We start from the raw sequence: 27,121 nt of genomic DNA, 5'->3' as shown, positions 1-27,121 counted from the left end.
GGGGGAGAGAGAGAACGAGAGAGGAGCATCCTGGAGTGCTGGATAGGAGGGAGGATGTAAATGATGTGTTGAATGCACCATTTACAATGGCAGAGGTAAAAAGGGCAATAGGTAAGGTTGGGTTAACTTCACCTGGGAGAGATGAGATGTGCTATGTTATGTTTTCCCATCTTGGTGATGATGCACTGGATAAGGTATTGGTGTTGTACAACAGAGTATGGGAGAAGGGGAAACTACCAGGCAGTTGGAAGGAGACAGTAGTGGTACCAATCCGGAAGCCAGGGAAGGACCTAACAAGGCTAACAGGCTATCTGCCAGTAGCTTTAACATCACATGTATGTAAGATTATGGATCGTATGATTACGAAGAGGTTAACTTACTTTCTGGAGAGCTAATATCACATCAGAGTGGGGGAACTATGGACCCAGTTCTTTGCTTAGAATCCGAGGTCAGGAAGGCTCAGGTGAACTAGGAGACTGTTGTAAGCTGTCTATTTTGATGTGGAAAAGGCATATGATATGTGGAAGGAGGAGTTTTAACCAAGCTTGATATTATGAGGGTAGGAGGAAGAATGTACACCTGGATAAAGGATTTCCTGTTTGAAGGTCTATCCAGGTGAGGGTGGGGAAGTCTCTATCAGGCATCTACCTGGTGGATAACGGTACACCACAGGGAGCGTGATTAGTCCTCTGTTCTCAATCATAATCAATTATGTTTACTTTCAGTTAAGGACGGATATTGGGAGGTTATTTGCAGAAGATGGGGCCTTATGGAAGAGGGGAAGAAATGGCCATAGTCAGGAAGGTAAAGGAAACAAGTGATGTAGGTAGAGCGGTGGGAATTAATGTGGGAATTCAGGTTCTCTGTCGCGTAAACTCAGTGTTCTTTAGCAGGAGGAAGGTGGGAGTTGAGGTATGCTTGAGGTAATATAGAGACGATGGCAGTACAGCATATGGTTCGGCAGCCCGGACTTCATTGGAAAGACTAGATGTCATACCGGGGCAAGGACTTAAAATATGTAGTGGGGCGTTTCGGACCTCCCCAGTATCTGCACTCCCGGTGGAGATGGGGGATATGCCATTGCAGATTAGGAGACAGCAGCTGGTAATGAATTATTGGGTCAACCTACAGGGACATGGGGTGTCTCAGCCTGCAAAAGGGATTTTACAGGCATGCTGGGAACATGAGCGAAGACAGAATACAAGCTTTGGGTGGGTGGGTAATACCCAGGCAAAGGAGATGGGGTTGTGTGGAAGGGAGTTTAGTTCAATTGTAGCTATTCCTGTAAGTCCACCATGGCTACTTCCACCTCCAGTAGTTGATCTAGAAGTGTTGGAGAGACTACAGAAAGATAGGGTGTTGATCCATCTGATTTGTTTAAGAGACGTCTGGATACTGTGTATCAGAATTTTGTGGCTATTTTCACAGATGTTTCAAAAGGTTGAAGGACGGGAAACACTTGGTCAGAATTTGTAGTGCAGGAATGTGGTGTGGCAGTCAGGAAACATATTACAGACCATCTGGTTGTATATACAGCAGAGCTGATGGCCATACTGTTGGCCTTGCAGTGGGTGGAGGAAGTCAAACCAGACAGGGTAGTTATTTGCTCTGATTAATGTACAGTGAGTCTCCAGTCGTTTAGCTCACGTAGCATACAATACCTGCTGTATGAGGTGCTACAAACCCATTGCAGGATTAGACAAATGAGTACAGATAAGATTTACTTCAGTTCCAGCCCATGTGGGGGTGGAAAGATACGTGGCAGTTAATGTACTGGCTAAACAAGCACTTAGTAATGGGGATGTTGAGGTTGTAGTTTTAATGACCAAGGCAGAGGAAAAAAGACATATGGACAGTGATGTTGCAGAGATGGCAGGAGATTGATAGGCAGGCATTTATTTCATGTACAGAGGAAGGGGAGGACGGCAGGAAGGGACAAGAGAGGGGGCTAATTTGACAAGATTAAGGGTGGTATACAGCCAGTTGAATAAGACCTTAAATGTGATAGGAAAGTATCAAACAGGAAAGTGTGATTATTGCCAGGAAACAGAAACCGTGGAGCATGTATTGTTACAGTGTGGGCAGTATCAGGGGGGAAGAGAGAGGTTGAGCCCTAGTATGAGAGAGAAGGGGATACAGGAAATTAGTTTAAAGGGTATATTGAGTTGAACGTCATTAGATATAGTCTCAAATATTGTATATGTTTTATTAAGAGCAACGGGGCTGACCGGTAGGATTTAGTTTCTCCCTGTCGCTGGCCCACACTCCAGTACAGTAGGTGGCGGTAATGCACCATAACGTTGGATGCCATCCGCCGATAAATCCCACTGAAGAAAAATAAGAAAAAGGCTGTTTTTGTTTCCAGTGAGCTGCTGCGAAAATGGCGGTGTCTCGTCGCTCATCGCAGCAACAACAGCTGGGTAACCTGCAATCTCCGCCACGAAACAGTTCTCTTTCTGTAAGTCCTCCGGACTCTCTGCCAATTGATATTGTGGCAGCGACGTCAGTGCCTCCGGATGGTGAGCGTGGATGCAGCGCAGGCATGGAGAATCCTTCGGGCTCTCCGGATCTTCCAGCCCCGGCCCTCAGCACTGGGAGCAGCACAAGCCCGACCACAACAACCTCCGGCGGGGAGAGTAGTATTGTCTCGAGCCCCGGATCAGGAGGCACGAGCCCCGGCGACGGCAGTAGCGGGATCGGTGGAGCTTTCAGGGATCTATTTGAGGCCTGTCGGAATGGAGATGTATCCCGTGTGAAGAGACTTGTAGACTCGGTGAATGTTAATGCGAAGGACATGGCCGGGCGAAAATCTACCCCTCTACATTTCGCTGCAGGTTAGCTAAGCGCTAGCAAGCATTATTTTTGTTGTCAGCGGGAGCTGGATCGTTGACGTGTTTTCGCACATCGCCTTACTTGTGCGTGCTAAAATATCACAATCTGTAGTTGTCACGACGGGAATGGCTCTCTAGTTATTAGTTAAGAATACATGTTCATATTTTTATTCGCTAACGTTAACTATCTGGCTAGTTTGCCAAGATCAAGGCCCATCGAAAACGGCTAGCAAACTATAACGCTAAAAACAGTTTGGCACACCGACCGATGGGGACAGAAGGCCTCAAATCTAACTCATCCCTCGTAGCTGTTAACTACTTACTAAGTGTGATCAAAAATTCACGGATGTGTTGTTCCATGGGTGTTAATACATTTAATCATTGGCGACCCCCAGTGTTTTAACTTGTTTTGTTCTTACCCAGTACTAACACACCCCTGTTCAGCAACGCAATGGTTGGTTACCAGCTGATTTATGGAATCCGGACTGTTTAGTGCAGGGCTTGGACAAAATTGTGCACACCCCGTTTTGACATTCTAGCGGAGCTGCAAAAAAGAGTAGTTTAGGTTGTTGATATTTTGCTCTCTGTATTTTTTGTTCGTTTTCTTTTGTAAAAGTGACATTACTTTACCATTTAGGCAAAAGGTCACCCCCTCCTATACATTTTGATGCTTTTACCCAAAATGACTTACAGGAGGAATCACGGTTAAGTGCCTTGCTGACGTGCACATAGACAGATTTCCACAGTCAGCTCGGTGATTCTACACAGCAACCTTTCGGTTACTGGCCCAACCTCTTAACCCCTAGGCTACCTGCTGCCTTATAAATTGTGCCTTCCTGTATTGTACTTATGCTAAAATGTTTATTCTGTTCGACTGAGCCATTTACTTTATGTTGATATTCTTATCTTTATTTCTTATTGTTGTTGCAATGTCGAAGGAACCTGCAAGTAAGCATTTAGTTGGACGTGCATACCACGTGTCTCCTTTACATACACCTAATGAAACTTAACTTGTATTCACTGACCAGGTTTTGTCTTGCCATGTCAGGTTTTGGACGAAAGGATGTGGTTGAGCACCTTTTACAGACTGGAGCTAATGTGCATGCTAGAGACGACGGTGGTCTCATTCCCCTTCACAACGCCTGCTCCTTTGGCCATGCCGAGGTGGTCAGTCTCCTGCTGTGCCAAGGTGCAGACCCTAATGCACGGGACAACTGGAACTACACACCTCTGCACGAGGCAGCCATCAAAGGCAAGATTGATGTGTGCATCGGTAAGGATGGATTAGCATGATGATGGTCTGTTTTGTTTTGTCTTTGAATATAATTAGGGTGACATGCACATCCTAAACCTGTGCTGGGCCCTTTTTTTTGTGATAAATGAATGAGAGGTCCACACAATATTGCTGCTCCCAGTGCTTTATTCCTCCACCCAAATATACTATTTTGTTTCTTTCAACACTGTTAACTTTTCCAAAATTAACAAGGTTTATGTTGACTATATTGAATTTGTCATCTACAAGGGTACTTCGGTGCATGACTATACTTAAATTAAAGTACTCTAAACTCAAAGACTATAATTGAATTAAAATATTGAAAATGTTTCCTGTCTCCTTCACAAAGTGCTCCTCCAGCATGGCGCCGATCCCAACATCCGTAATACGGACGGCAAGTCTGCTCTGGATCTGGCAGACCCCTCTGCCAAGGCTGTGCTCACTGGTGAGTTTCATACAACTGTCCCCTTTCAGTCAGTTATCTCCTCCATTATGTTGGGTATGTTCCAGGTTGTCTTTCTGTTTTAACTTGACTGCAACTTTAACCACCTGGACTGTAACCTTTTATGTGAATCATGGCTTGTCTTGACTTTGTACTGTTTTAACCTGTTATTTTGTATTCAGGTGAGTACAAGAAGGATGAACTCCTGGAAGCAGCAAGGTCAGTGCTATTTTTATGTTACCCGTCACATCTTTACACATTTTCTAATACAACATATGTAATGTCTCTCCTCTGTTATCTGTGTGCTACAGGAGTGGCAACGAGGAGAAACTGATGGCACTACTGACCCCGTTAAATGTCAACTGCCATGCCAGTGATGGCCGCAAGGTAAAATATCACCATCGCAACCTTCCATCCCCACCCATTCTGTTAATGTCGTATACTATTGTAGCAGATACTTGACTTGTTCATAAGATTTGCGTGACCAACAGCAACAAAAGTATGGAGTAACTCTGTCAGCCTAATTACCAAAACAATGTCACTGTTGTGTGGGGATTAAAAACACCATCTCATCCTAGTCTGCATAATATGAAAAGGATTTGTCATTGGATTGGATTTAAGCAGGGGAAGCTTGACTCAATTTACTGTATTGACTTAAAGGGATACTTGGGATTTTGGCAAGGAAGCCATTTATCTACTTCCCCAGAGTCATATGCACTAATGGATACCATTTTTATGTCTCTGCATCCAGTATGAAGGAAGTTAGATGTAGTTTTGTGAGCAGATGCTAACTAGCGTTAGCGCTATGTCTGGAAGTCAGTGGGAAAGATTTTTATATATCCAAACCAAGATAGACCACAGCCTGTCCTTTCCAATAGGACCAAATGAGTCATAGTGGGCAGAACAAGCAAGGAGGTGGGCAGAGCCAAGCAAGAGCTAGCGAGATCCTACTGGCCCGTTCTAGCAAGCGTCTGCATATTTCCTTTAGGTAACGCCTAGTCAGTGAAGTGCACTGAGTAATAACTCAATTCACCTTTGCATTCCTTTGAAACAATGCCATTTTTTAAGCTTTGGCAAAGGGTAAAGTCTACAAAACTTAGTCCACTCTGTTCATAACAGATTGTAGTTTTGGCAACAGAAAACTGTATTGAGATCAAATATTTCATCGATGAGACCATTTGCTAAATGTTGGCCAAACTCCATCTCCTTTCATCTTCTGCCGGCCACTGGGCTTCCTCTCACTACTATGTTTTGTATTAAGTGGAAACACCAAGTGGATCCTTCATATTTATACATCTGGTGAAATATCCGTCTCATTGTTCTATCTGTGTCTATGGTATCTATTAGCATGCTAGCAATTACTATAGACTTCCAGCCATTGCGCTAAAACTAGTTATCAATTGCACTAATGCTAGTTAGCAACGTCTTTCACACTGCACAGAGACATAAAAATGGTAATGGTATCCACGTGTTCATCTGACTCTGGGGGAGAAGATAAATGGACAAAATCCTTCAGTGTCCCTTTAACGGTTATCTATCAACATGGATTTCTCTGATATTTGACCTAAAAGATGCCCATCTGTCTAAAATATTTTTTAGCTCCTGTGATTAGAGTTGAAATGTAATCTGTTTGTTTCATTGTATATTAACATGGCTCACCCTGTTCAACCACCCCTTGTGTGTAGAAGTTAAGTAAAACATGTTTTGCTGTGCATAAGACTAAGGCTCTTATCTTATTGGCAAAAAATATTTTCACTTTTATTTTGGTCCCTCAATTACCCCTAACCCTAGAAACACTGATCTTCTGTCTTCTGCACACCCAATGTTTTCTATAACCTAGCTGTCCCTATATCCATAGAATTTTCCTAATTCCTAACAAAACTGTTATCTTGAGCTCTAATTGAATATAATAGCTCTAAGCTTTCAGCTCTTTTTCTTTATGTAGGCCTAAAAATCTGTTTAATATTAGGTCATGGTTAACCACGTCCATTCCTATTCTATCATGTAGTGTATATGTTATTAATTTTAGATCATTGCATTCTGCCTCCTTTAGCACACTGTGTCACTGTCATTGGCTTGCTGTCATGACTCATGCCAGGCTTTGTCGGCATACTGTAGATGGGGTGCCTGTTTAGGATTATAAAAATCTTTGCGTTATTGTTTTTAGCTGTTGATGCGTGAGTGTTTAGATCAAAGAGCATTGTGCTTCACCAGAGCCTTCCTTTCTCTACTCGGGGGTCATGACTAGACAATTAACTTCAGTCTGAGGAAAGTGTGTACTTAAAGTCAGAAGGCTCTACTTTGCATTGGTAATTGTGGAGTAGGACTGGGTTGTTTTTGATTTTTATGTTTTTTGTTTACACCTTTTCCTGTTTGGCACCAGTTTTTAAATATTCTGTTTTTCACCCCCAGTGCATTCTCATAAATAGGGAAGTCCTCGTCAAAAATCTCCTAGTTGGCAAGAAACCATATCTTGGTCTCCTTTTTGTAATCATGAGTAATGTGTACTCTTGAGGCTATTGACTAGGATGAGCAGTATTTTTCTGCCATCATATTTCACTCTGGCTAACCAGGTCCCTGAAGTGGATACATTAAAATCAATATTCTTTGATATAGGTTTTCCAAGCACATTACCTTGTTCTCAACTGACATTTAGGAAATCCTATAAAAAAAAATCTAATCATAGCAGCTTTTCCTCCTCCATCTCTGATTTGTTGGTGGAACATAATTTGGGTTTATGACTGGGCCACTTGTCCTTAGGGGATGACCAGGGAGCCTGGCTGCCTTATTAAGAATACCTCTGAGAAGCCATGAGAGAAGTCACATTTCCCTTAAGCTGTGTACTCATTGTACCTGGTGTCACTATGAATTTATATAAAGTGATAATTCTGGTGTGTTTTTCAATTACTTTAAAAGGGTGATAGGCTAGAAGTATCCTCTCTTGCTGTGAAAGAAAAATGCTACAATTTTGTAATTTTTTGTTTTTTGTTTTTTTTGTGTGAATCTGGCAACATTGTCGATCAGTCAACATCCCAAAAAATGCTGGTAAGTTTCTCGATAACAGCCACCTGATTGTTGCACTTTTGTGATGTACATTTTTTCTTTAATCCGTGTTTTATTTGACCAATACGCTGGCTCTCACTCATAATTGCACATCATGGACCTGGGTCTACTGGTCACTTTCATATTTCCCACCCTAATGCTCGTGCGTGTGTGTGTGTGTGTGTGTGCGCGCCAGACCTGGGTTGAAATACGATTTTGTTCTCTTTCAAATACTTTAGCTGTGTGTGATTGAGCTTGTCTGGTGCAATAGTAATGATGGAGTAGGACTAGTCCCCAAAGTGTAAACTACGCCCATTTGACACTCCAGGCAGTCTCAATCAAATTCTGAAAGTATTTGAAAGAAATCAGATGTGCCTACTATTTGAACCCAGGTGTCGTGTGTGTTAGTGCATGTGGTGGAGGTTGGAAGGTGGTTCTAAGGCCACTGCCGCTCAGCTCGTTGGATTTGGAAAGGAGCTCAAATTCCACATTGCCTGCTTTTCCAGAGTGCTCCCTCCTCCTTTCTGCACCCCTCTATCTAACTGCTTTACACCCTTTCACCTCTGCCAAGTTTCAATCACTTCTTGCTCTTCAATCATTCTATTTATTGTAGGCCTGTGACTTTCCTTTTTTTGATAATCATATGCGCATGTCTGGAAGCCTCCACCTGCATTTTGTCAATCAGTTCTTGTACTGTTTGTGATTTGGTCACTGTCCACTTCTCACTTCTTGTAGTCTTGACTAGGTCACATTCCTTGGTTAAAAACGAAACAAATAATTCCTCATCTTTAAGTGCTGTGCCGTCGTCGCTGCTCATGCTTTTTGTATTAATGCATTTCTTTCCTTGTGATTGCCTTCATCGAACACTGAATGATCCTATTATTAGTCAGGGCCTGGTTTCCCAAAAGAACTGAAGACCATTCATTGCCTTAAGATGCTTTTGGGAAACCGGGCCCTGATTTGATTTGGTTAATCTGTCGTGTTCTAGTTATTCAGTGATCATCCTCACTATGTCTGAGTTGTGCAGTGGTCTTATTGTTTCTTAATACCAGTGCATGAATGCTGCTGTTTCTTCCTCTCTGTCTGCAAGGTCAACTGTTGGTAGACTCATGGGTGGATAACTGTTATCTATGACACAGCTTTGTGTACACTAACGTTGTATTGCTTGGTTCACATAGGCATCATGTGATTTGGAATGGGCATACACAAACACATTTTTATGAATACACAGTAGATTCAAGCCTTCCTTAGCCAGCCTTTTAGCAACCTGTATTATGTTTTGTAAGGGGTGTAGTTGAGGGACAAACTCTGTTTTGACTAGCTCAATGTTTACATTTCACATTAATTTGATGTATGTTGGAAGTCAGATTTCCCTTTTGTCCTTTATTTTCAGAGTTAAGCTTGTGTCAGTGTGTGACTTGCATAGATAGGGCAGTTGTTAGTGCTAAGCGATGAACCACTTTTTTGTTTGGTGGGGGGGGCTATTAAACAACTAATTGACCAACGTCTGTTAAACTCCTTGAATTCCATTTAGTTAAGGTTTTTTGCGAGACGAACTTGCCGTTTCTCTAGAGAGAAATCAAATAATTCACGAGAGAAATCAAGTCAAGAACTGTGGGAAGCTGGGCTGAAGGGAGTTGTAGTTTTTATTAAGCAAATATTCAACCTAGTTCTGCTCAGGAATGTGGTAATGACCATAACCCATTGCGCCTGTTCTTTCCATCTTGGACGGCGATAGATACACTTTTATGCCTGCTACGTTAGATTAAATACACACAGACCGCATGAGGGTGGAATGTACACAACAGAATGAGAGAGTGTTAGAGACAGTTTGTGGAAGTATGCCTTATCTACTTTGAAGAACTAATAAAAATTAAATGTCAGACTGCTCTGCAGCCTACTTAGGCAGACTAACCGAGCTAAATAGGATGACTAATGACAGTACGGTATGGAGAACGCAGAAATAATATTGTCTGGCTGCTACTGCCTGAGCAGAGACGATGACTTTAAGGAATTAAAAATCAAGTAATCAAATAACTAAGTAACATACACAACTGATATTTTAATATTTCATGGTAATTCCCTTGATGTATACTCATAGTGAACCTGGCAATTGAATGTTCACTATTTTTTTGCCTTTGGAATTTCCATTAATGCATTTAATGTATAAATAGATTTATTTTTTAATAATTAAACCGATCTGACTTCAAAAAGCACTAGTTGTTGTTTTGGGGTGGACTATAGCCTTTCTGAGCTTGCATCCTTCCACCATTTACCTTGACTGCAATGAAAACACACAGACCACCTAGTTTATACAGAGTTTGCTTCCAAGCATAATCATCCACTCACTCACTCTGGCTCCCTAAAGGCAGTGTGTTCTGAGGTGCATTGACTCTGAGCTCTGTGTGTCTAATAACATGTCCTCTTCCAGTCCACCCCACTGCACCTGGCGGCTGGTTACAACCGCGTACGCATCGTCCAGCTACTGCTGCAGCACGGGGCAGACGTCCATGCCAAGGACAAAGGGTAAGACAATTCTGAAATAGACTGCATCGCAAAAATGCCATATAGGCCCTGGTTAAAAGTAGTGAATTATATTAGGCGCCATTACCCTGTTTCCTCGTCTAAGACCCATTCTCAGACATTTTCACAGCTGAGAAAGTCAACCATATTGTCATGGTGATAGAATATGTTAATTTGTAGAACTTGAAATGAATGATGATCTTTCAATTAAAAGGCTGTATATTTGTCATACAGTGGCCTGGTCCCTCTTCACAACGCCTGCTCCTATGGACACTTTGAGGTCACAGAGCTTCTTCTCAAGGTAAGGGTTCTATAGACCTGTTATTGAAACCCCACTTTAATTTGACTTTTAGAATGTCGAATGCTTTTATTGATGGAGAATGACTGATTAACTCATCTGTGTGTTTACAGCATGGAGCATGTGTGAATGCCATGGACCTGTGGCAGTTCACCCCTCTCCACGAGGCCGCATCGAAGAACCGTGTGGAGGTGTGTTCTCTGCTGCTGAGCCACGGGGCCGACCCCAACCTGCTCAATTGCCACAGCAAGAGTGCCGTGGACTTGGCCCCCACCCCTGAACTCAAAGAGCGGCTCACCTGTGAGTTCTGCTGGGAGACATGCATACACACACACACACCCCTTATACATGTTAACAAATAAGAAAAACATAGTTATATACACACACACACACACGCTCACACACACGCTCCCTATTCACAAAGACTATAGACGGCACACCACACACTCACACGCCTTCTAAACTGAAGATAATGCCTGCCTGAGCACTCAGATCTTCTCACATTAATGTCAATATCCTCTTTCTACCATCCAGATGAGTTTAAAGGTCATTCGCTGCTCCAGGCTGCTCGGGAGGCAGACATGGCCAAGGTGAAGAAGACTCTGGCTCTGGAGATCATTAGCTTCAAACACCCACAGACCAATGAGACAGCCCTGGTGAGATCCATTCTCCTTCTGGCTAATGCTCAATGTCACAGTGCTGACACCTAACATTATCTCATAATATACAGCTATGGATGTGTCACAAATGGCAAACTATTCCCTTTAGTGCACTACTTTTGAAAAGTGGTCCGCGGTCAAAAGTTGAGCACTATATAGGGGACAGGGGTGCCATAATATTATGTCTCTATCAGAATGCGTTTGTGTGACATGCATAACCTAGGATGACCACTATAAAACGAGTACAAAACCTGAAGGATTTTGCATAAACCATGTGATGGATTCATAGAAGGAGTTGTCCCTCTGTTTCAGCACTGTGCCGTTGCTTCCCCTCACCCCAAACGGAAGCAGGTGACCGAGCTGCTACTGCGTAAAGGTGCCAACGTCAATGAGAAGAACAAAGAGTAAGACACCATTAAAACTCAGAGACCATGTATCAGTGTTTCTCCTACCACTGTATAAGACGCCCCTCCCCCCACCCAAAATACTTTGGTACCTATTGGTTTCAATTGAGAGTGTTGGTGTTTTTGGGACCTTTGCACACCGTCTGGAAACACTGCCATATGCATTCATATAGCACCTGAGTGAGGTACGAATGGTTGTCTCTGTCTCTCTCTCGTCCTGTCTGTAGCTTCATGACGACTCTGCATGTAGCGGCTGAGAGAGCACACAACGACATCCTGGACGTGCTGCAGAAACATGGAGCCAAGGTGAACACTGCAGGGTCTCACTATTACCATATAATTTAATGTACCTTTTCATCTAGCTCTCTTCTCTCCTTTCTCTCTCTCACTTGTTCCTAGCCTCTATCTGATAACGTGACTCAAAATATTTAATGAAATAAATGTATCATATTTGGCTGTGAGTATGTTGCTGTTTGAGTGACTGGCTCTTCCCTCTGTCCGTCTCCCTCCCTCCCTCCAGGTAAATGCGGTGGACACCCTGGGGCAGACAGCCCTCCACAGGGCAGCCCTGGCGGGCCACATCCAGACATGCAAGCTACTGCTGAGCTACGGGGCCGACCCGGCCATCGTCTCCCTGCAGGGCTTTACTGCCTCACAAATGGGCAACGAGGCCGTGCAGCAGATCCTCAATGGTACAGCAGTAGAGCGTCTTGGTTAAATACAAAGATTATTTTTCATATTCTTCTATCTACATTGTGATTGACAGTGTTGCTTGTGTGGATGTAAGATGCATGGCTGTAAATTCTAGGCTATGCCAATCAATGTTGGAAAGTTAGCAATGTATAATGTATAATAGAGAAACTATTGATTTATGTTGCTCATACATCTTAGTGTTTTTTAACGTTTTATCTCTCTATTTAACAATGTTGGTCTCTTTCATACAGAAAATATTCCAACTCGTAACTCTGATGTCGACTACCGGTTTCTGGAAGCCGCCAAGGCTGGAGATTTGGACACTGTACAGGTAAGCTGATCAGCTACATTGTCTCCGGTTTGTGAGTTCAATCCCGTTACATGCATCAACGATGCTCTACATACCACCACGAATCCAAGATGTCTCCCTCAATCCTCTCACGCTTGATATTCTGTCTGTGTGTTGTAGCAACTCTGCACTCCTCAGAACGTGAACTGTCGGGACCTGGAGGGTCGTCACTCTACCCCTCTGCACTTTGCTGCAGGCTACAACCGTGTGGCTGTGGTGGAGTACCTGCTACATCACGGAGCTGACGTACATGCTAAAGACAAAGGGTACGTGTCGTCCTCCTAGTCTACCCTAGGAGGACAATGTAGCCTAGCGGTTAAAGTGTTGGGCGAGTAACTGAAAGGTTGCTGGTTCGAAACCCTGAGCCCGGCAAGCAAAGAAAATTATGTCTGGTCTTGTCTCGTTCCCTGAGCAAGGCATTTAACCCTAATTCCTCCTGTAAGTCACTCTGGATAAGAGCGTCTGCTAAATGGTTAAAATGTTAATGTATTATCTTGGTCTGTCTGTTTTTACAAGACTGTGGCTTTTGCATCAGACTTATTCAAAACAGAATGAAAGCCTTTTTATGGACGATCATTGGATTTTATTTTGAATTAAATACACATGGTACTTGAAACTTTCAATGATTTGAAACACATCATTTATAGGATCTCTGTTCCTTCGGTGTTGTAACTAGTTAGCCTCTTCTGTATGTCCTGCAGTGGTCTGGTGCCCCTCCACAATGCCTGCTCCTACGGTCACTATGAGGTGGCTGAGCTGCTGGTGAGACACGGGGCATCGGTGAACGTAGCTGACCTCTGGAAGTTCACCCCGCTCCACGAGGCTGCCGCCAAGGGCAAATACGAGATCTGCAAACTGCTGCTCAAGGTTAGTCTTCCCGTGCCTCTTCTGAAAGGATCAGGACCAAATGGCCTGAGGCTACAAGGAGGCAATTATATAGTCAAAACAGGGAAATATGTATAGCTATAAGAGATTTTCTACAATAGAACAAACTATTAAACTATGAGATGTTTGTATGTATACTTAACAATATGTAAAGTGTTGGTGTCATGTGTCATGAGCTGAAAAAAGATGCCAGAAATGTTCCATGCGTACAAAAAACGTATTTCGCTCAAATGTTTGGTACACATTTGTTTGCATCCCTGTTAGGGAGCATTTCTCCTTTGCCAAGACAGTCCATCCACCAGACAGGTGTGGCATATCAAGAAGGTGATTAAACAGCATGATCATTACACAGGTGTCCCTTGTGCTGGAGACAATCAAAGACCACTCTAAAATGTGCAGTTTTCACACAACACAATGCCACAGGTGTCAATTTGTTTTTGACTGCAGTTGGGCATCGTAACCGACTTCAGTGGGCAAATACTCACCTTCGATGGCCACTGGCATGCTGAAGAATTGTGCTCTTCACAAATGAATCCCAGTTTCAACTGTACCTGGCAGATGATAGATGTGGTGTCGTGTGGGTGACTGGTTTGCTGATTTCATTGTTGTGAACAGAGTGCCCAATGGTGGTGGTCGGGTTATGGTATGGCATAATCTACGGACAACGAACACAATTGATTTTATTGATTGGAAATTTGAATGCACAGACATACCATGACAATGGTCCTAAGGCCCATTGTCGTGCCTTTCATCCACCGCCATCACCTCATGATTCAGCATGAACAATGCACCATGTTGCAAGGATCTGTGCACAATTCCTGATTGCTGAAAATGTCCCAGTTCTTCCATGGCCTGCATCTCACCAGACATTTCACCCATTGAGCATGTTTGGGATGCTCTGGATCAATGTGTACAATGGCGTGTTCCAGTTCCCAACCACTTCAGTCATTGAAGGGTGAGCCAACATTCCACAGGCCACAATAAAATGGTGGTCAAACCAGACATCCACACCCCTACCTTTGTTAAGCTATTTGTTACCAACATATGCATATCTGTATTCCCAGTCATGTGAAAACCATAGGTTAGGGCCTAATGAATTTATTTCAGTTGACTGATTTCCTTATTTGAACTGTAACTCAATGAATTTTTTATTGTTGCTTGTTGTGTTTTTATATTTTTGTTCAGTGTATATTTATGATGTTTCTCCAGCATGGAGCGGACCCCACCAAGAAGAACCGTGATGGTAACATGCCTCTGGACATGGTGAAGGATGGCGACACGGACATCCAGGACCTGCTGAGAGGAGACGCTGCGCTGCTGGACGCTGCTAAGAAGGGCTGTCTGGCCCGCGTCCAGAAACTCTGCAGCCCAGAGAACATCAACTGTAGAGACACACAGGGACGTAACTCCACCCCCCTGCACCTCGCAGGTACTGGACGTACCAGCCCTCAGAATCTATTCATGGAATCAAATCCATTTTATATTTTTATAAAGCACACTACATTAGCAATTGTCAGTGCTTTACAGTTACCCAGCCTAATCCCGTAATAGCAAGCAAAGCAGTGGAATCAATTCATTTAATAGCAAATGTGGAACCCACACACAGACGCTTATCTCCTTACATACAATTATGACAGGCAGATCATCAAACCCTGGGAATTTAGATCATTTGGAGCTATATTATTACTTAGACACATTACAGAAATATCTTTCATGTTGTCATCCTTCATGTTTCTCCCCTCCTGTAGCTGGCTACAACAACCTGGAGGTGGCGGAGTATCTCCTGGAGCACGGGGCTGACGTCAATGCGCAGGACAAAGGAGGCCTCATCCCCCTGCACAACGCTGCCTCCTATGGGGTGAGTTCGCACCAAGTCTACATCAGGCCTTGGAGCCCATTGTACATGCTGTACATTTTAGCATACAAAACACCTACCCTGTGACCTTGTGGCCTAAAATATGTAACAGCTTGGAGGATTTCTTAGAAGGTATTGTATGCATTGTTTAGGTTACAAAACCTTCTAGAAAACCATACAGGACAAGAGAAAACACCCACACTGTGAAAGTGACCTTGTGGAAAGCTTAGATATGTAAGAGCTTGGCTGTCATCAGTTTTTGGGCATGTCATGATTAAATTGTGTTGCTGATCTCCTCTCGTGTCTCATCTGCTACTTCTATCTTCTCTGCTCCTCTCCGCTGTCTCTCATCTACTCCTCTCTTTCCTCTTTCTCTCCTTCTCTCTTATAGCACGTGGACATTGCTGCCCTTCTGATAAAGTTCAACACATGTGTGAACGCTACAGATAAATGGGCCTTCACCCCGCTCCACGAAGCAGCTCAGAAGGGCCGTACCCAGCTGTGTGCTCTGCTGCTGGCCCACGGAGCAGACCCCACCATGAAGAACCAGGAGGGACAGACCGCATTGGACCTGGCTACGGTAAAACGCCTTGCTCCCCTACTGTTAAAGCAGTTAGCAATGCCACAAAATCAAGTGTTTTTTTGCTGTAAATGGCAGGCATTTTTCTTGAATTATGATATGCTTACCATTTTCTCCCCATCTACAGTGCATTTGGAATTTAAACCCCTTGACTTTTTCCACATTTTGTTAGGTTACAGCCTTTTTAAAAATGTTTTATTGATTAAGTAGTTTTTTTTTCTCATCAATCTACACACACTACCCCCATAATGACAAAGCAAAAACTGTTTTTTTAGAAAGACCCTTTACTCAGTACTTTGTTGAAGCACCTTTGGCAGTGATTTACAGCCTCGTCTTCTTGGGTATGACGCTACAAGCTTGGTACACCTGTATTTGGGGAGTTTCTACCATTCTCCTCTGCAGCTCCTCTCAAGGTCAGGTTGGTTGGGGAGTGTTGCTGCACAGCTATTTTCAGGTCTCTCCATAGATGTTTGATCAGGTTTAAGTCCAGGCTCTGGCTGGGCCACTCAAGGACATTGAGACTTGTCCCAAAGCCACTCCTGCATTGTCTTGCATGTGTGTTTAGGGTCATTGTCCTGTTGGAATGTGAACCTTCGCCCAGGTCTGAGGTCCTGAGTGCTCTGGAGCAGGTTTTCATCAATGATCTCTCTGTACTGCCTTTTACTGAGGAGTGGCTTCCGTCTGACCACTCTATCATAAAGGCCTGATTGGTGGAGTGCTGCAAGATGGTTGTCCTTCTGGAAGATTCTCCGATCTCCACAGAGGAGCTCTGTCAGAGTGACCATCGGGTTCTTGGTCACCTCCCTGACCAAGTCCCTTCTCCCCCGATTGCTCAGTATGGCCAGCTCTAGGAAGAGTCTTGGTGGTTCCAAACTTCTTTCATTTAAGAATTATGGAGGCCACTGTGTTCTTGGGGACCTTCAATGCTGCAGAAATGTTTTGGTACTCTTCTCCAGATCTGTGACTCGACACAATCCTGTCTCGGATCTCTACGGTCAATTCCTTCGACCTCATGGCTTGGTTTTTGCTCTGACATGCAATTTCAACTGTGGGACCTTATATAGACAGATGTGGACATTATTTGGAAAGGCAATCAATTGAATTTATCACAGGTGGAATCATCAAGTTGTATAAACATCTCAAGGATGATCAATGGAAACAGGATGCACATGAGCTCAATTTCGAGTATCATAGCGAAGGCTCTGAATACTTATGTAAATAAGTTATTTCTGTTTTATATTTGTAAATAATAAATAATGTAATAAATATTTGTAATAGCAAACATTTCTAAACCTGTTTTTGCTTTGTCATTATGGGGTATTATGGGTGTGGTATTATGGGTGTGATTTAAAAAAATAATATATATTTTTTTATAAATCCTTTTTATAATAAGGCTGTAACGTAACAAGATGTGGAAAAAGTCAAGGAGTCTGAATACTTTCCGAAGATAGATGGATAGATATATATATATATATATATATCTATATATCTCCTATTCTATTTTAGGGATTATGCCAACAATTCGAGCCCCTTCTCACCCGTGACTTCTCTCTCTAATTATGTCCCCCTCTTTCAGGCTGATGACATCCGTGCCCTGCTGATGGATGCCATGCCCCCGGATGCCCTGCCCAGCTGCTTCAAGCCCCAGGCCACGGTGGTCAGTGCAGGCTCTGTCATCTCCCCAGCCTCCACGCCCTCTTGCCTGTCTGCAGCCAGCAGCATCGACAACCTGGCTGGGCCCCTCAACGAACTCGGGGCCGCAGGGACCTCCGGAGTGGCCGACGGGGCCGCAGGCTCCGACAGGAAGGAGGGGGAATGTGAGTATAGATGAAGAGCCTGGATCGAAACGGAGCTGGGTTTTGGCAAGCAGCTGATATTCTACTAGTTTTGGTAGAATATGGTTGAGATCTTAGTCAGTACAGATGAATCAGTCATTTTACTCACATGCTGAATTTGCTCTTGTGGTGTTTGTATTTCAGTGGCGATGTTGGACATGAACATCGGTCAGTTCCTGAAGAGCTTGGGTCTGGAGCATATAAGGGAAATCTTTGAGAGAGAACAGGTGAGTGTTCATTGATTTGGGTTTCATGTTATAATTTTAAATTTAATAGGGCTTCTAATTAGTCTAATATTTTATCTATCTTTGCCCCTCTTGGAGTAGCTGTTGTCATGTCACAGTTCAGGATCCCTGCTCTGTACGAAATGTCCTGTTCTTTCCCAGATCTCTCTGGATGTGCTGGCTGACATGGGTCACGAGGAACTGAAGGAGATTGGGATCAACGCTTACGGCCACCGACACAAACTCATCAAGGGAGTGGAGAGGCTGCTGGGGGGACAACAAGGTCAGGACATTCCCAGAGAAATCTCTGAGGCGCTGATGTGATGTTTCCCATTTATTGTTGCATCAAATACTTCCCAGACTTTTCTTCCTATTCCTAGAATGGAGATTCTCTATTGAAAGTTATTTGTAGTTCAGGATTAGGACCAATATGTGTCTGGTATACTTGCCCTTAAAGTATAGGTGGAAAACCACCCCAATATATAACCAAGTATGAGTGCGTAACAGGTGCTTTGTTTGTTCTCCAGGTGCCAACCCTTACCTGACATTCCACTGTGCCAACCAGGGCACGGTCCTCATCGATCTAGCCCCTGACGACAAAGAGGGCCAATCAGTGGAGGAGGAGGTGGGTACAGACAGATATGTGTGTGTGTGTGTGTCAAATCAAATGTTATTTGTCACGTGCTGAAAATTCTTACTGTGAAATGCTTATTTACTGTGAAATGTTACCGAGTCAATTTGTGGGGGTACAGGTTAGTCGAGGTAATTTGTACATGTAGGTAGGTGTAAAGTGACTATGCATAGATAATACACAGCGAGTAGCAGCAGTGTAAAAACAAAAGGGGGGGGTCAATGTAAAAAGTCTGGGTGGCCATTTGATTAATTGTTCAGCAGTCTTATAGCTTGGTGATAGAAGCTGTTAAGGAGACTTTTGGACCTAGACTTGGCGCTCCGGTTCCACTTGCAGTTTGGTAGCAGAGAGAACAGTCTATGACTTGGGTGCTGGGGACTTTGACCATTTTTAGGGCCTTCCTCTGAAACCGCCTAGTATATAGGTCCTGGATGGCAGGAGTGATGTATTGGGCTGTACGCACTACCCTCTGTAGTGCCTTATGGTCAGATGCCAAGCAGTTGCCATACCAGGCGGTTATGCAACCGGTCAGGATGTTCTCGATGGTGCAGCTCTAGAACCTTTTGATGATCTGGGGACCCATGCCAAATCTTTTCAGTCTCCTGAGGGAGAACAGGTGGCGTTGTGCCCTCTTCACGACTGTGATAGTTTGTTGGTGATATGGACACCAAGGAACTTGAAACTCTCCACTACAGCCCCTTTGATGTTAATCGGCCCTCCTTATCCTGTTGTCCACTAGCATCTCCATTGTCTTGCTCACAATGAGGGAGAGGTTGTTGTCTTGGCACCACACTGCCAGGTCTCTGACCTCCTCCCTATACACTGTGACATCGTTGTCGGTGATCAGGCCTACCACTGTTGTGTCGTCAGCAAACTTAATGATGGTGTTGGAGTTGTGCTTGGCCTTGCAGTCGTGGGTGAACGGGGGAGTACAGGAGGGGAATAAGCACTCACCCCTGAGGGGCCCCAGTGTTGAGGATCAGCCTACCCTTTGGGGGCAACCCATCAGAAAGTCAAGGATCCAGTTCCAGAGGGAGGTGTTTAGTCCCAGGGTCCGTAGCTTAGTGATGAGCTTTGAGAGCACTATGGTGTTGAACTCACAGAGGTGTTCTTTTTGTCCAGGTGGGAAAGGGCAGTGTGGAATGTGATTGACAAATTATGTGGACACCTGCTCGTTGAACATCTCATTCCAAAATCCTTGGCATTAATATGGATTTTCACCCCCCTTTGCTGCTATAACAGCCTCCACTCTTCTGGGAAGGCTTTCCACTAGATGTTGAAACATTGCTGCATTGCTTCCATTCAGCCATAAGAGCATTAGTGAAGTTGGGTACTGATGTTGGGCGATTAGGCCTGGCTCGCAGTCGGTGTTCCAATTAATCTCAAAGGTGTTCGATGGGGTTGAGATCAGGGCTCTGTGCAGGACAGTCAAGTTCTTCCACACTGATCGACAAACCATTTCTGTATGGACCTTGCTTTGTGTAAGGGGCATTACCATGCTGAAACAGGAAAGGGCCTTCCCCAAACTGTTGCCACAAAGTTGGAAGCACAGAATCATCTAGAATGTCATTGTATGCTGTAGCATTGAGTTATACGTTCCCTTCACTGGAACTAAGGGGCCTGGCCCGAATCATGAAAAACAGCCCCAGACCGTTTATTCATCTGCCACCAAACTTTACAGTTCTGCATTGGGGCAGGTAGCCTACTCCTGGCATTTTGTAGAATAATAATGAAGAAAAAAAACCTGGAATGAGTAGGTGTGTCCAAACCTTTGACTGTGTGTTATTTAGCACACACACACACACACACACACACACACACACACAGTACCAGTCAAAAGTTTGGACACCTTCTCATTCCAGGTTTTTTTTCTTCATTATTATTCTACAAAATAAAAATAAAGAGATCAAAACTATGAAATAACACATATGGAATCATGTAGTAACTAAATAAGTGTTAAACAAATCAAAATATATTTTATAGTTGAGATTCTTCAAAGTAGCAGCTCTTTGCCTTTGACAGCTTTGCATTCTCAACCAGCTACACCTTGTCTTGAAGGGGTTCCCACATATGCTGAGCGCTTGTTTGCTGCTTTTCCTTCACTCTGCACTCCAACTTATACCAAACCATCTCAATTGGGTTGAGATCGGGTGATTGTGGAGGCCAGGTCATCTGATGCAGCACTCCATCACTCTCCTTCTGGGTCAAATAGCCCTTACACAGCCTGGAGGTGTGTTGGGTCATTCTGCTGTTGAAAAACAAATGATAGTCCCACTAAGCGCAAACCAGATAGGATGGCGTATTGCTGCAGAATGCTGTTGAAGCCATGCTGGTTAAGTGTGCCTTGAATTCTAAATAAATCAATGAGTGTCACTAGCAAAGCACCATCACACCTGCTCCTCCATGCTTCACAGTGGGAACCACATATGCGGAGATCATCCATTCACCTACTCTGTGTCTCACAAAGACAAGGCGGTTGGAACTGAAAATCTCAAATTTGAACAGTTGATGTTGAGATGTCTTTTACTTGAACTCTGAAGCATTTATATGGGCTGCAATTTCTGAGGCTTGGCTCAAATGCATTAAGAAGGCAAGAAATTCCACAAATTTGTAACAAGGCACACCTGTTAAGTGAAATGCATTCCCGATGACTGCCCCATGAAGCTGGTTGAGAGAATGCCAAGAGTGTGCAAAGCTGTCATCAAGGCAAAGGGTGGGTACTTTGAAGTATCTCAATTAGAAAATATATTCAGATTTTTTTAACACTTTTTGGGGAAGAGGGGTTATTACATGATTCAATATGTGTTATTTATAGTTTTGATGTTTTCACTATGATTCTACAAGTTAGAACATTTGTTGAAAATAAATTCCTGGAATAATTAGGTGTCCAAACCTTTGACTGGTACTGTCAAAGTATTAATGTTTAATATGTGTAGCCTAGAAAATAGCCCCCCAAAAATTAAAGCATCTAATCAACAATTGCATTATTTCCTTCCAACTATTGACTTTTTGTCCCCCAATTGCAACCAGTTTTGCCCCAAAACATTTACAACAAGGTCATATTGACATTTTTATAAAACGTTTTATTTATTTTACAATTTCATGCTGAAACCCTCATATTTAACAGCAATGGTATTCATTAAGTTGATTGTTTTATATTTAGGATGTTTTACTGCTTTGTTATTCAGTTTTTCCTTTATTTAAATGTATAAAAAAAAAACATGTTAAACAGGGGGCCAGAGATAAGACTCCTCTTATCTAAAGTACCCGGAAACGCCACTAGATGTCGTCGGAGAAAATATATATATATTCTAATAGTTTCTGATCATATACCCTCCCTTTGCAACTCTACTCAAGGGTGAAAGAGTGCCATGTTTGGAGAAATGTAATGAAATCCTGTGCTTTTTAAGACTAACTTTATTTTTTCTTCTCTCTGCTCAAGATGCAAAGTAGCATCAGAGAACACAGGGATGGAGGGAACGCAGGAGGGGTGTTCAGCAGATACAACGTCATCAAGGTCAGCTTTACATTTAATTACAGTACTACACACTCTACTATCTACATTTGCTCATATGATGTGTATTTCTATCTCAAAGAGATCCATCTTTACTTTGGTACTACCCTTGATCACAGTTATTGGTTGGTAAGAATCCACTATGGTTTCAGGAACTCGGGCAGTGTTAACAATCCCATCTTCTGAAAAGGAAGTAATTTTAAAGTCCTCACTATTGCTTCTCTAGTTGATTCCTGTCTGTGTGTCCATGCAGATCCAGAAGGTGGTCAACAAGAAGCTGCGGGAGCGATACACACACCGCCAGAAGGAGATATCGGACGAGAACCACAACCACCACAATGAGCGCATGCTCTTCCATGGTAACAAGACATATATTATAACCGGTTTTATTTATTTTTTTACCACGCTCCTTGTTATTTCTTAATGCCAATAATGTCTTAACTGATCATCACTGGATAAATGTTAACCCTGTTTATCATTTATTTATTTTTAGCGATGTCAATTTCAATCGTATTTGACATTGTTCTTGTTTCATGTTTTTTGGTTCTCCAGGTTCTCCGTTCATAAATGCCATCATCCACAAAGGTTTTGACGAGCGGCATGCGTACATCGGAGGAATGTTTGGAGCAGGGATCTACTTTGCTGAGAACTCCTCTAAGAGTAACCAGTATGTTTATGGCATCGGGGGCGGCACCGGATGCCCCACTCACAAAGACCGCTCCTGTTACCTGTGCCACAGGTGAGACATGATCTATAGAAATAACACATTTAGGTGCATTTAAGGCTTTACTACTCTAACTCATGAAAAGAGAGCACTTGATGACTCGAGAGCATTCTATACAACTGTTGCCAAACTAGTGCCCCTCAATCAATTAACCAATCAATTCCGGCCTTCATCAGAGATTTGTTAATTGTGAAACATCATTAGTGAAACATAATTTGACGCCTCTTCTCCCTGTTCTTTGTGACCTTCAGGCAGATGTTATTCTGCCGTGTAACCCTGGGGAAGTCCTTCCTCCAGTTCAGTGCCATGAAGATGGCCCACGCCCCCCCTGGACATCACTCTGTGATTGGCCGGCCCAGCGTCAACGGCCTGGCCTACGCAGAGTATGTCATCTACAGAGGAGAGCAGGTGAGATTTCAACTCCATTCAATACAACTTTAATTATACCCGAAGGCAATTCCAGACATTATGGACACAGATTAAGCCTCGACCTAGACTAAAAAGCATCCACAATGGAAAATAATTTGTACTCCATTACACTGAACAAAAATATAAACGCAACACGTAAAGTGTTGGTCCCATGTTTCAGGAGCTGAAATAAGATCTCCCTGAAATGTTCCATAAGAACAAAAAGGTGTTTCACATATTTTGTGCACATTTGTTTACATCCCTGTTAGTGAGTGTTTCTCCTTTGCCAAGATATCCATCCACTTCACAGGTGTGGCATATCAAGATCTGATTAAACTGCATGATCATTACACAGGTGCACCTTGTGTTGGGGATAATACAAGGCCACTCTACAATGTGCAGTTTTGTGTCACAGCCCAATGCCACAGATGTCTAAAGATTTGAGGGTGTGTGCAATTGGCATGCTTAATGCAGGAATGGCCACCAGAGCTGTATGTTCATTTCTCTAAATCAATGTTGGAGGCAGCTTATGGTAAAAAAATTGTCAGTACGTCTAACAGGCCTCAAAACCGCAGACCACATGTAAACACGCCAGCCCAGGACCTCCACATCCTGCTTCTTCACCTGTGGAATCGTCTGAGACCAGTCACCTGGAGAGCTGATGAGACTGTGGGTTTGTGCAACTGAAGAAATTTTGCACAAACTGTCAGAAACCGTCTCGGGAAGCTCATCTGCGTGTGCGTCGTCCTCATCAGGGTCTTGATCTGACTGCAGTTTGGTGTTGTAACCTACTTCGGTGGGCAAATACTCACCTTTGATGGCCACAGGCACCGTGGAGAACTGTGCTCTTCACAGATTAATCCTGGTTTCAACTGTACCGGGCAGATGCAAACGGCTTGTATGGCATTCTGTGGGCTAGCGGTTTGCTGATGTCAACGTTGTGAACCCGTGGAGTGCCCCGTGGTGGCGGTGGGGTTATGGTATGTCAAGGCATAAGCTATGGACAACAAACACAATTGCATTTTATTGATGGCAATTTGAATGAACAGAGACACCTTGATGAGATCCTGAGGCCCGTTGTCATGCCATTCATCTGCCACCATCACCTCATGTTTCTGCATGATAATGCACGGTCGCATGGATCTGTACACAATTCCTAGAAGCTGAAAATGTCCCAGTTCATGCATACTCGCCAGACATGTCACCCAATGAGCATGTTTCGGATGCTCTTGATCGATGTGTACGACAGTATGTAAGACAATGTGTTCCAGTTCCTGCCAATATCCAGCAACTTTGCACAGCCATTGAAGTGGGACAACATTCCACAGGCCACAATTAACAGCCTGATCAACTCGATGTGAAGGAGATTTTGCGCTGCACGAGGCAAATGGTGGTCATGCCAGAAACTGACTGGTTTTCTGATCTACTTCCTTATTTTTTATTTTTTTTAAAGGCATCTGTGACCAACAGGCATATCTATATTCTCCAGTCATGTGAAATCCATAGATTAGGGCCGAATTCATTTATTTCAATTGACTGAATTCTTTATATGAACTGTAAATCTATAAAATTGTTGCATGTTGCGTTTAATATTTTAGCTCAGTGTATTTGCTCTTCTCATTGGCTTCTGTCCCATGTGTGTTTGCAGGCCTACCCAGAGTATCTCATCACCTATCAGATCCTTAAGCCGGAGAGTACGGCCGCGTCTTCTGCAGGAGCGGAGCAGAAGTCTTAGTCCTGCACCACCAGACCAATCTCACACAGTCCTCCTGACCCACAAGACTGAGGCTTTTTAGTGTTTTGTCTCTGTGCCTTTTTGTTTTATTGTAATGTCTAAACCTTTTTAAAATGTTCTTCACAGCCTGAGTTCCAGTTCAATTCTTCTTGTCCAGTAGAGTTAACAGTAGACTGCTCAGGCGACATATGAGGAATACTGTAAAATATTATCTGCTTGTGGTGATAGTTTTTCGGTTTCCTTTGCATTGGCTGCATGCATAGACAGACGCATGTATAGCCCAATAGCGTGCGTGGGTTCCCCACTAGCTACCCCTGGAGAGGGTTGTAGAGATTCACCCTCTCGTCTGCCCTATAGTGTCAGAATATTAACAATTCGCTACCATTCTCACCTTATCATGCCTTGTGACTTGGAGAATCCCCTCTCTTCAACCCTGTTGTTTTCAACCAGAGTATGTAACCCCTGTAATACTGGCCTGCCCCAGCCATCCTTACATGCATATGTACATACTATACATGACCAAAGGTATGTGGACACCTGCTCATCGAACATCCCATTTTCCCCCTCCACCAAACTTTACAGTTGGCACTATGCATTCGGGCAGGTAGTGTTCTCCTGGCATCTGCCGAACCCAGATTAGTCCGTCGGACTGACAAATGGTGAAGCCTGATTCATCAATCCAGAGAACGCATTTCTACTGCTCCAGAGTCCAATGGCGGCAAGCTTTACACCACTCCAGCCGATGCTTGGCAATGCGCATGGTAATTTTAGGCTTGTGTGCGTGCGGCTGCTCGGCCATGGAAATCCATGTCATGAAGCTCCCAATGAACAGTTCTTGTGCTGACGTTGCTTCCAGAGGCTTTTTGGAACTAGTTAGTGTTTGTCTATGGAGATTGCATGGCGGTGTGCTCGATTTTGTACACCTGTCAGCAACGGGTATGGCTGAAATGGCCAAATCCACTAATTTGAAGGGGTGTCCACATACTTCTACCAGTACACACGTTTAATGGGAAGAGAACAATTATCTACTCACACATTATTATTATTATTATTGTTCATTGCACAAGAAAAGATGTGAACTCCACATCCCGGATTGCCATGGTCTTATTCAAATCCATGTGTAAGGATTTGCACTTTTAAGTAGAGAACTATTTAAGTTATTTGAAATTAATTGCAAATGTTATGGGGGGGGGGGGAAATGTATGTACAGGTTGTGTAAATGGATGTGTATAACTTGATGTTTTAACTATGTAATTTGAGTTTTATTGTAAATTAAGTCTAAATTCTGTTCTGGTCTTGATTTGCTCTACTTTTTGAATAAACATTATCCACGTAAGAGCAGTTTGCCAAGACTTTATTCACATGTTGGCTGATTATTCTCTACTGTTAGTAAAATAGTATTCAGTTACTTTAGAAAAACATTTGATACAAAACTCATATCAACAAATATTTGCTCATGATGGCAGAAGTTGTGTTTTAGTGTTAGTTTTAGTTGTAGAGAAAAGTAATTACACAGAGCTGATGGATGACCCTTAAAAGCACAAAGGTTTAAAGATACTTGAGGCATGGATACCTTAAACAAATCCCAACAGCTTGAGCAGTTCAACACCTGATTAGTTATTACAGCGCCATAGATAATACAAAAGTCATGATTTAATAAGAAGCAAGTCGGAATGTTTTAAAGCTAGTTCCATTACTAAACAGTAGCTACAAGGGTTTTCTCCAATGAGTTTCTGGATCTTTGTCGAGTGTCCTCGTGGCTGGTGAAGGGTTAACGTCTTCTTGAGTCTCTGGCACTGGAGTAGGGACTAGAGTCGGGGTACTAGCTGTTCTCTAGGATTATGATAGGAGACTGTACTCCAATAGTTGGAGATAAAAGGAACCTGTTTGCCTAGTATGGATTCATGGCAAAGACATTTGTGGAAAAGGTATTCGGGAATAGGGATTCAAGCTATTTGGAAACTGGTTACAGGGGTTAGGGTATGAGGGGTCAATCTATATGTGACCTGGGGAAGAGTATTCTGTAGCACGGGGAGTCCAGGTTTGTTTCCGATGTTTCCTCTGCTGACCAATCTTTGTCAGTATGGTACCTAGATCACGTAAGGGGATGGGGTCAGTGATGAGAATGTAAAACAATATCATGCCATGAAAATGAAATGTACATCTTTCAACCCCAACCACTATGGTCTGGCTAGTGCAATAACACACAGCTTACC

General features: G+C 43.3%; 1 protein-coding gene across 5 annotated transcripts; it reads left to right on the top strand.

Annotated features, from left to right (window-relative positions):
• Positions 1 to 25,535, top strand: LOC112248624 (poly [ADP-ribose] polymerase tankyrase-1). Of its 5 annotated transcripts, none has more exons than XM_024417800.2 (28): positions 1 to 111; positions 3,880 to 4,104; positions 4,454 to 4,549; positions 4,729 to 4,765; positions 4,858 to 4,933; positions 7,571 to 7,591; positions 10,020 to 10,114; positions 10,346 to 10,412; positions 10,523 to 10,709; positions 10,944 to 11,065; positions 11,381 to 11,472; positions 11,700 to 11,778; positions 11,993 to 12,164; positions 12,417 to 12,496; positions 12,635 to 12,780; positions 13,216 to 13,381; positions 14,609 to 14,828; positions 15,148 to 15,257; positions 15,646 to 15,834; positions 17,411 to 17,651; positions 17,814 to 17,896; positions 18,056 to 18,176; positions 18,421 to 18,518; positions 21,967 to 22,041; positions 22,292 to 22,397; positions 22,582 to 22,777; positions 23,014 to 23,170; positions 24,819 to 25,535. In XM_024417800.2, exons 1-28 carry the CDS (start codon positions 87 to 89, stop codon positions 24,903 to 24,905), a joined length of 3,369 nt encoding a protein of 1,122 aa, XP_024273568.1. In that variant the 5' UTR covers positions 1 to 86; the 3' UTR covers positions 24,906 to 25,535. The 5 variants fall into 5 exon arrangements, with proteins under 5 accessions (XP_024273568.1, XP_024273564.1, XP_024273566.1 ...); XM_024417796.2 differs by lacking the exon at positions 1 to 111 and adding an exon at positions 2,333 to 2,834; XM_024417797.2 differs by lacking the exon at positions 1 to 111 and adding an exon at positions 2,334 to 2,834 and having other exon boundaries at positions 22,591 to 22,777; positions 24,819 to 25,534.
• The last annotated feature ends 1,586 nt before the right edge of the window (positions 25,536 to 27,121 follow it).

This window comes from Oncorhynchus tshawytscha, linkage group LG04, assembly GCF_018296145.1.
Source record: "Oncorhynchus tshawytscha isolate Ot180627B linkage group LG04, Otsh_v2.0, whole genome shotgun sequence".
Taxonomy (NCBI): domain Eukaryota; kingdom Metazoa; phylum Chordata; class Actinopteri; order Salmoniformes; family Salmonidae; genus Oncorhynchus; species Oncorhynchus tshawytscha.
This window is presented reverse-complemented; position numbering and strand designations above follow the sequence as displayed.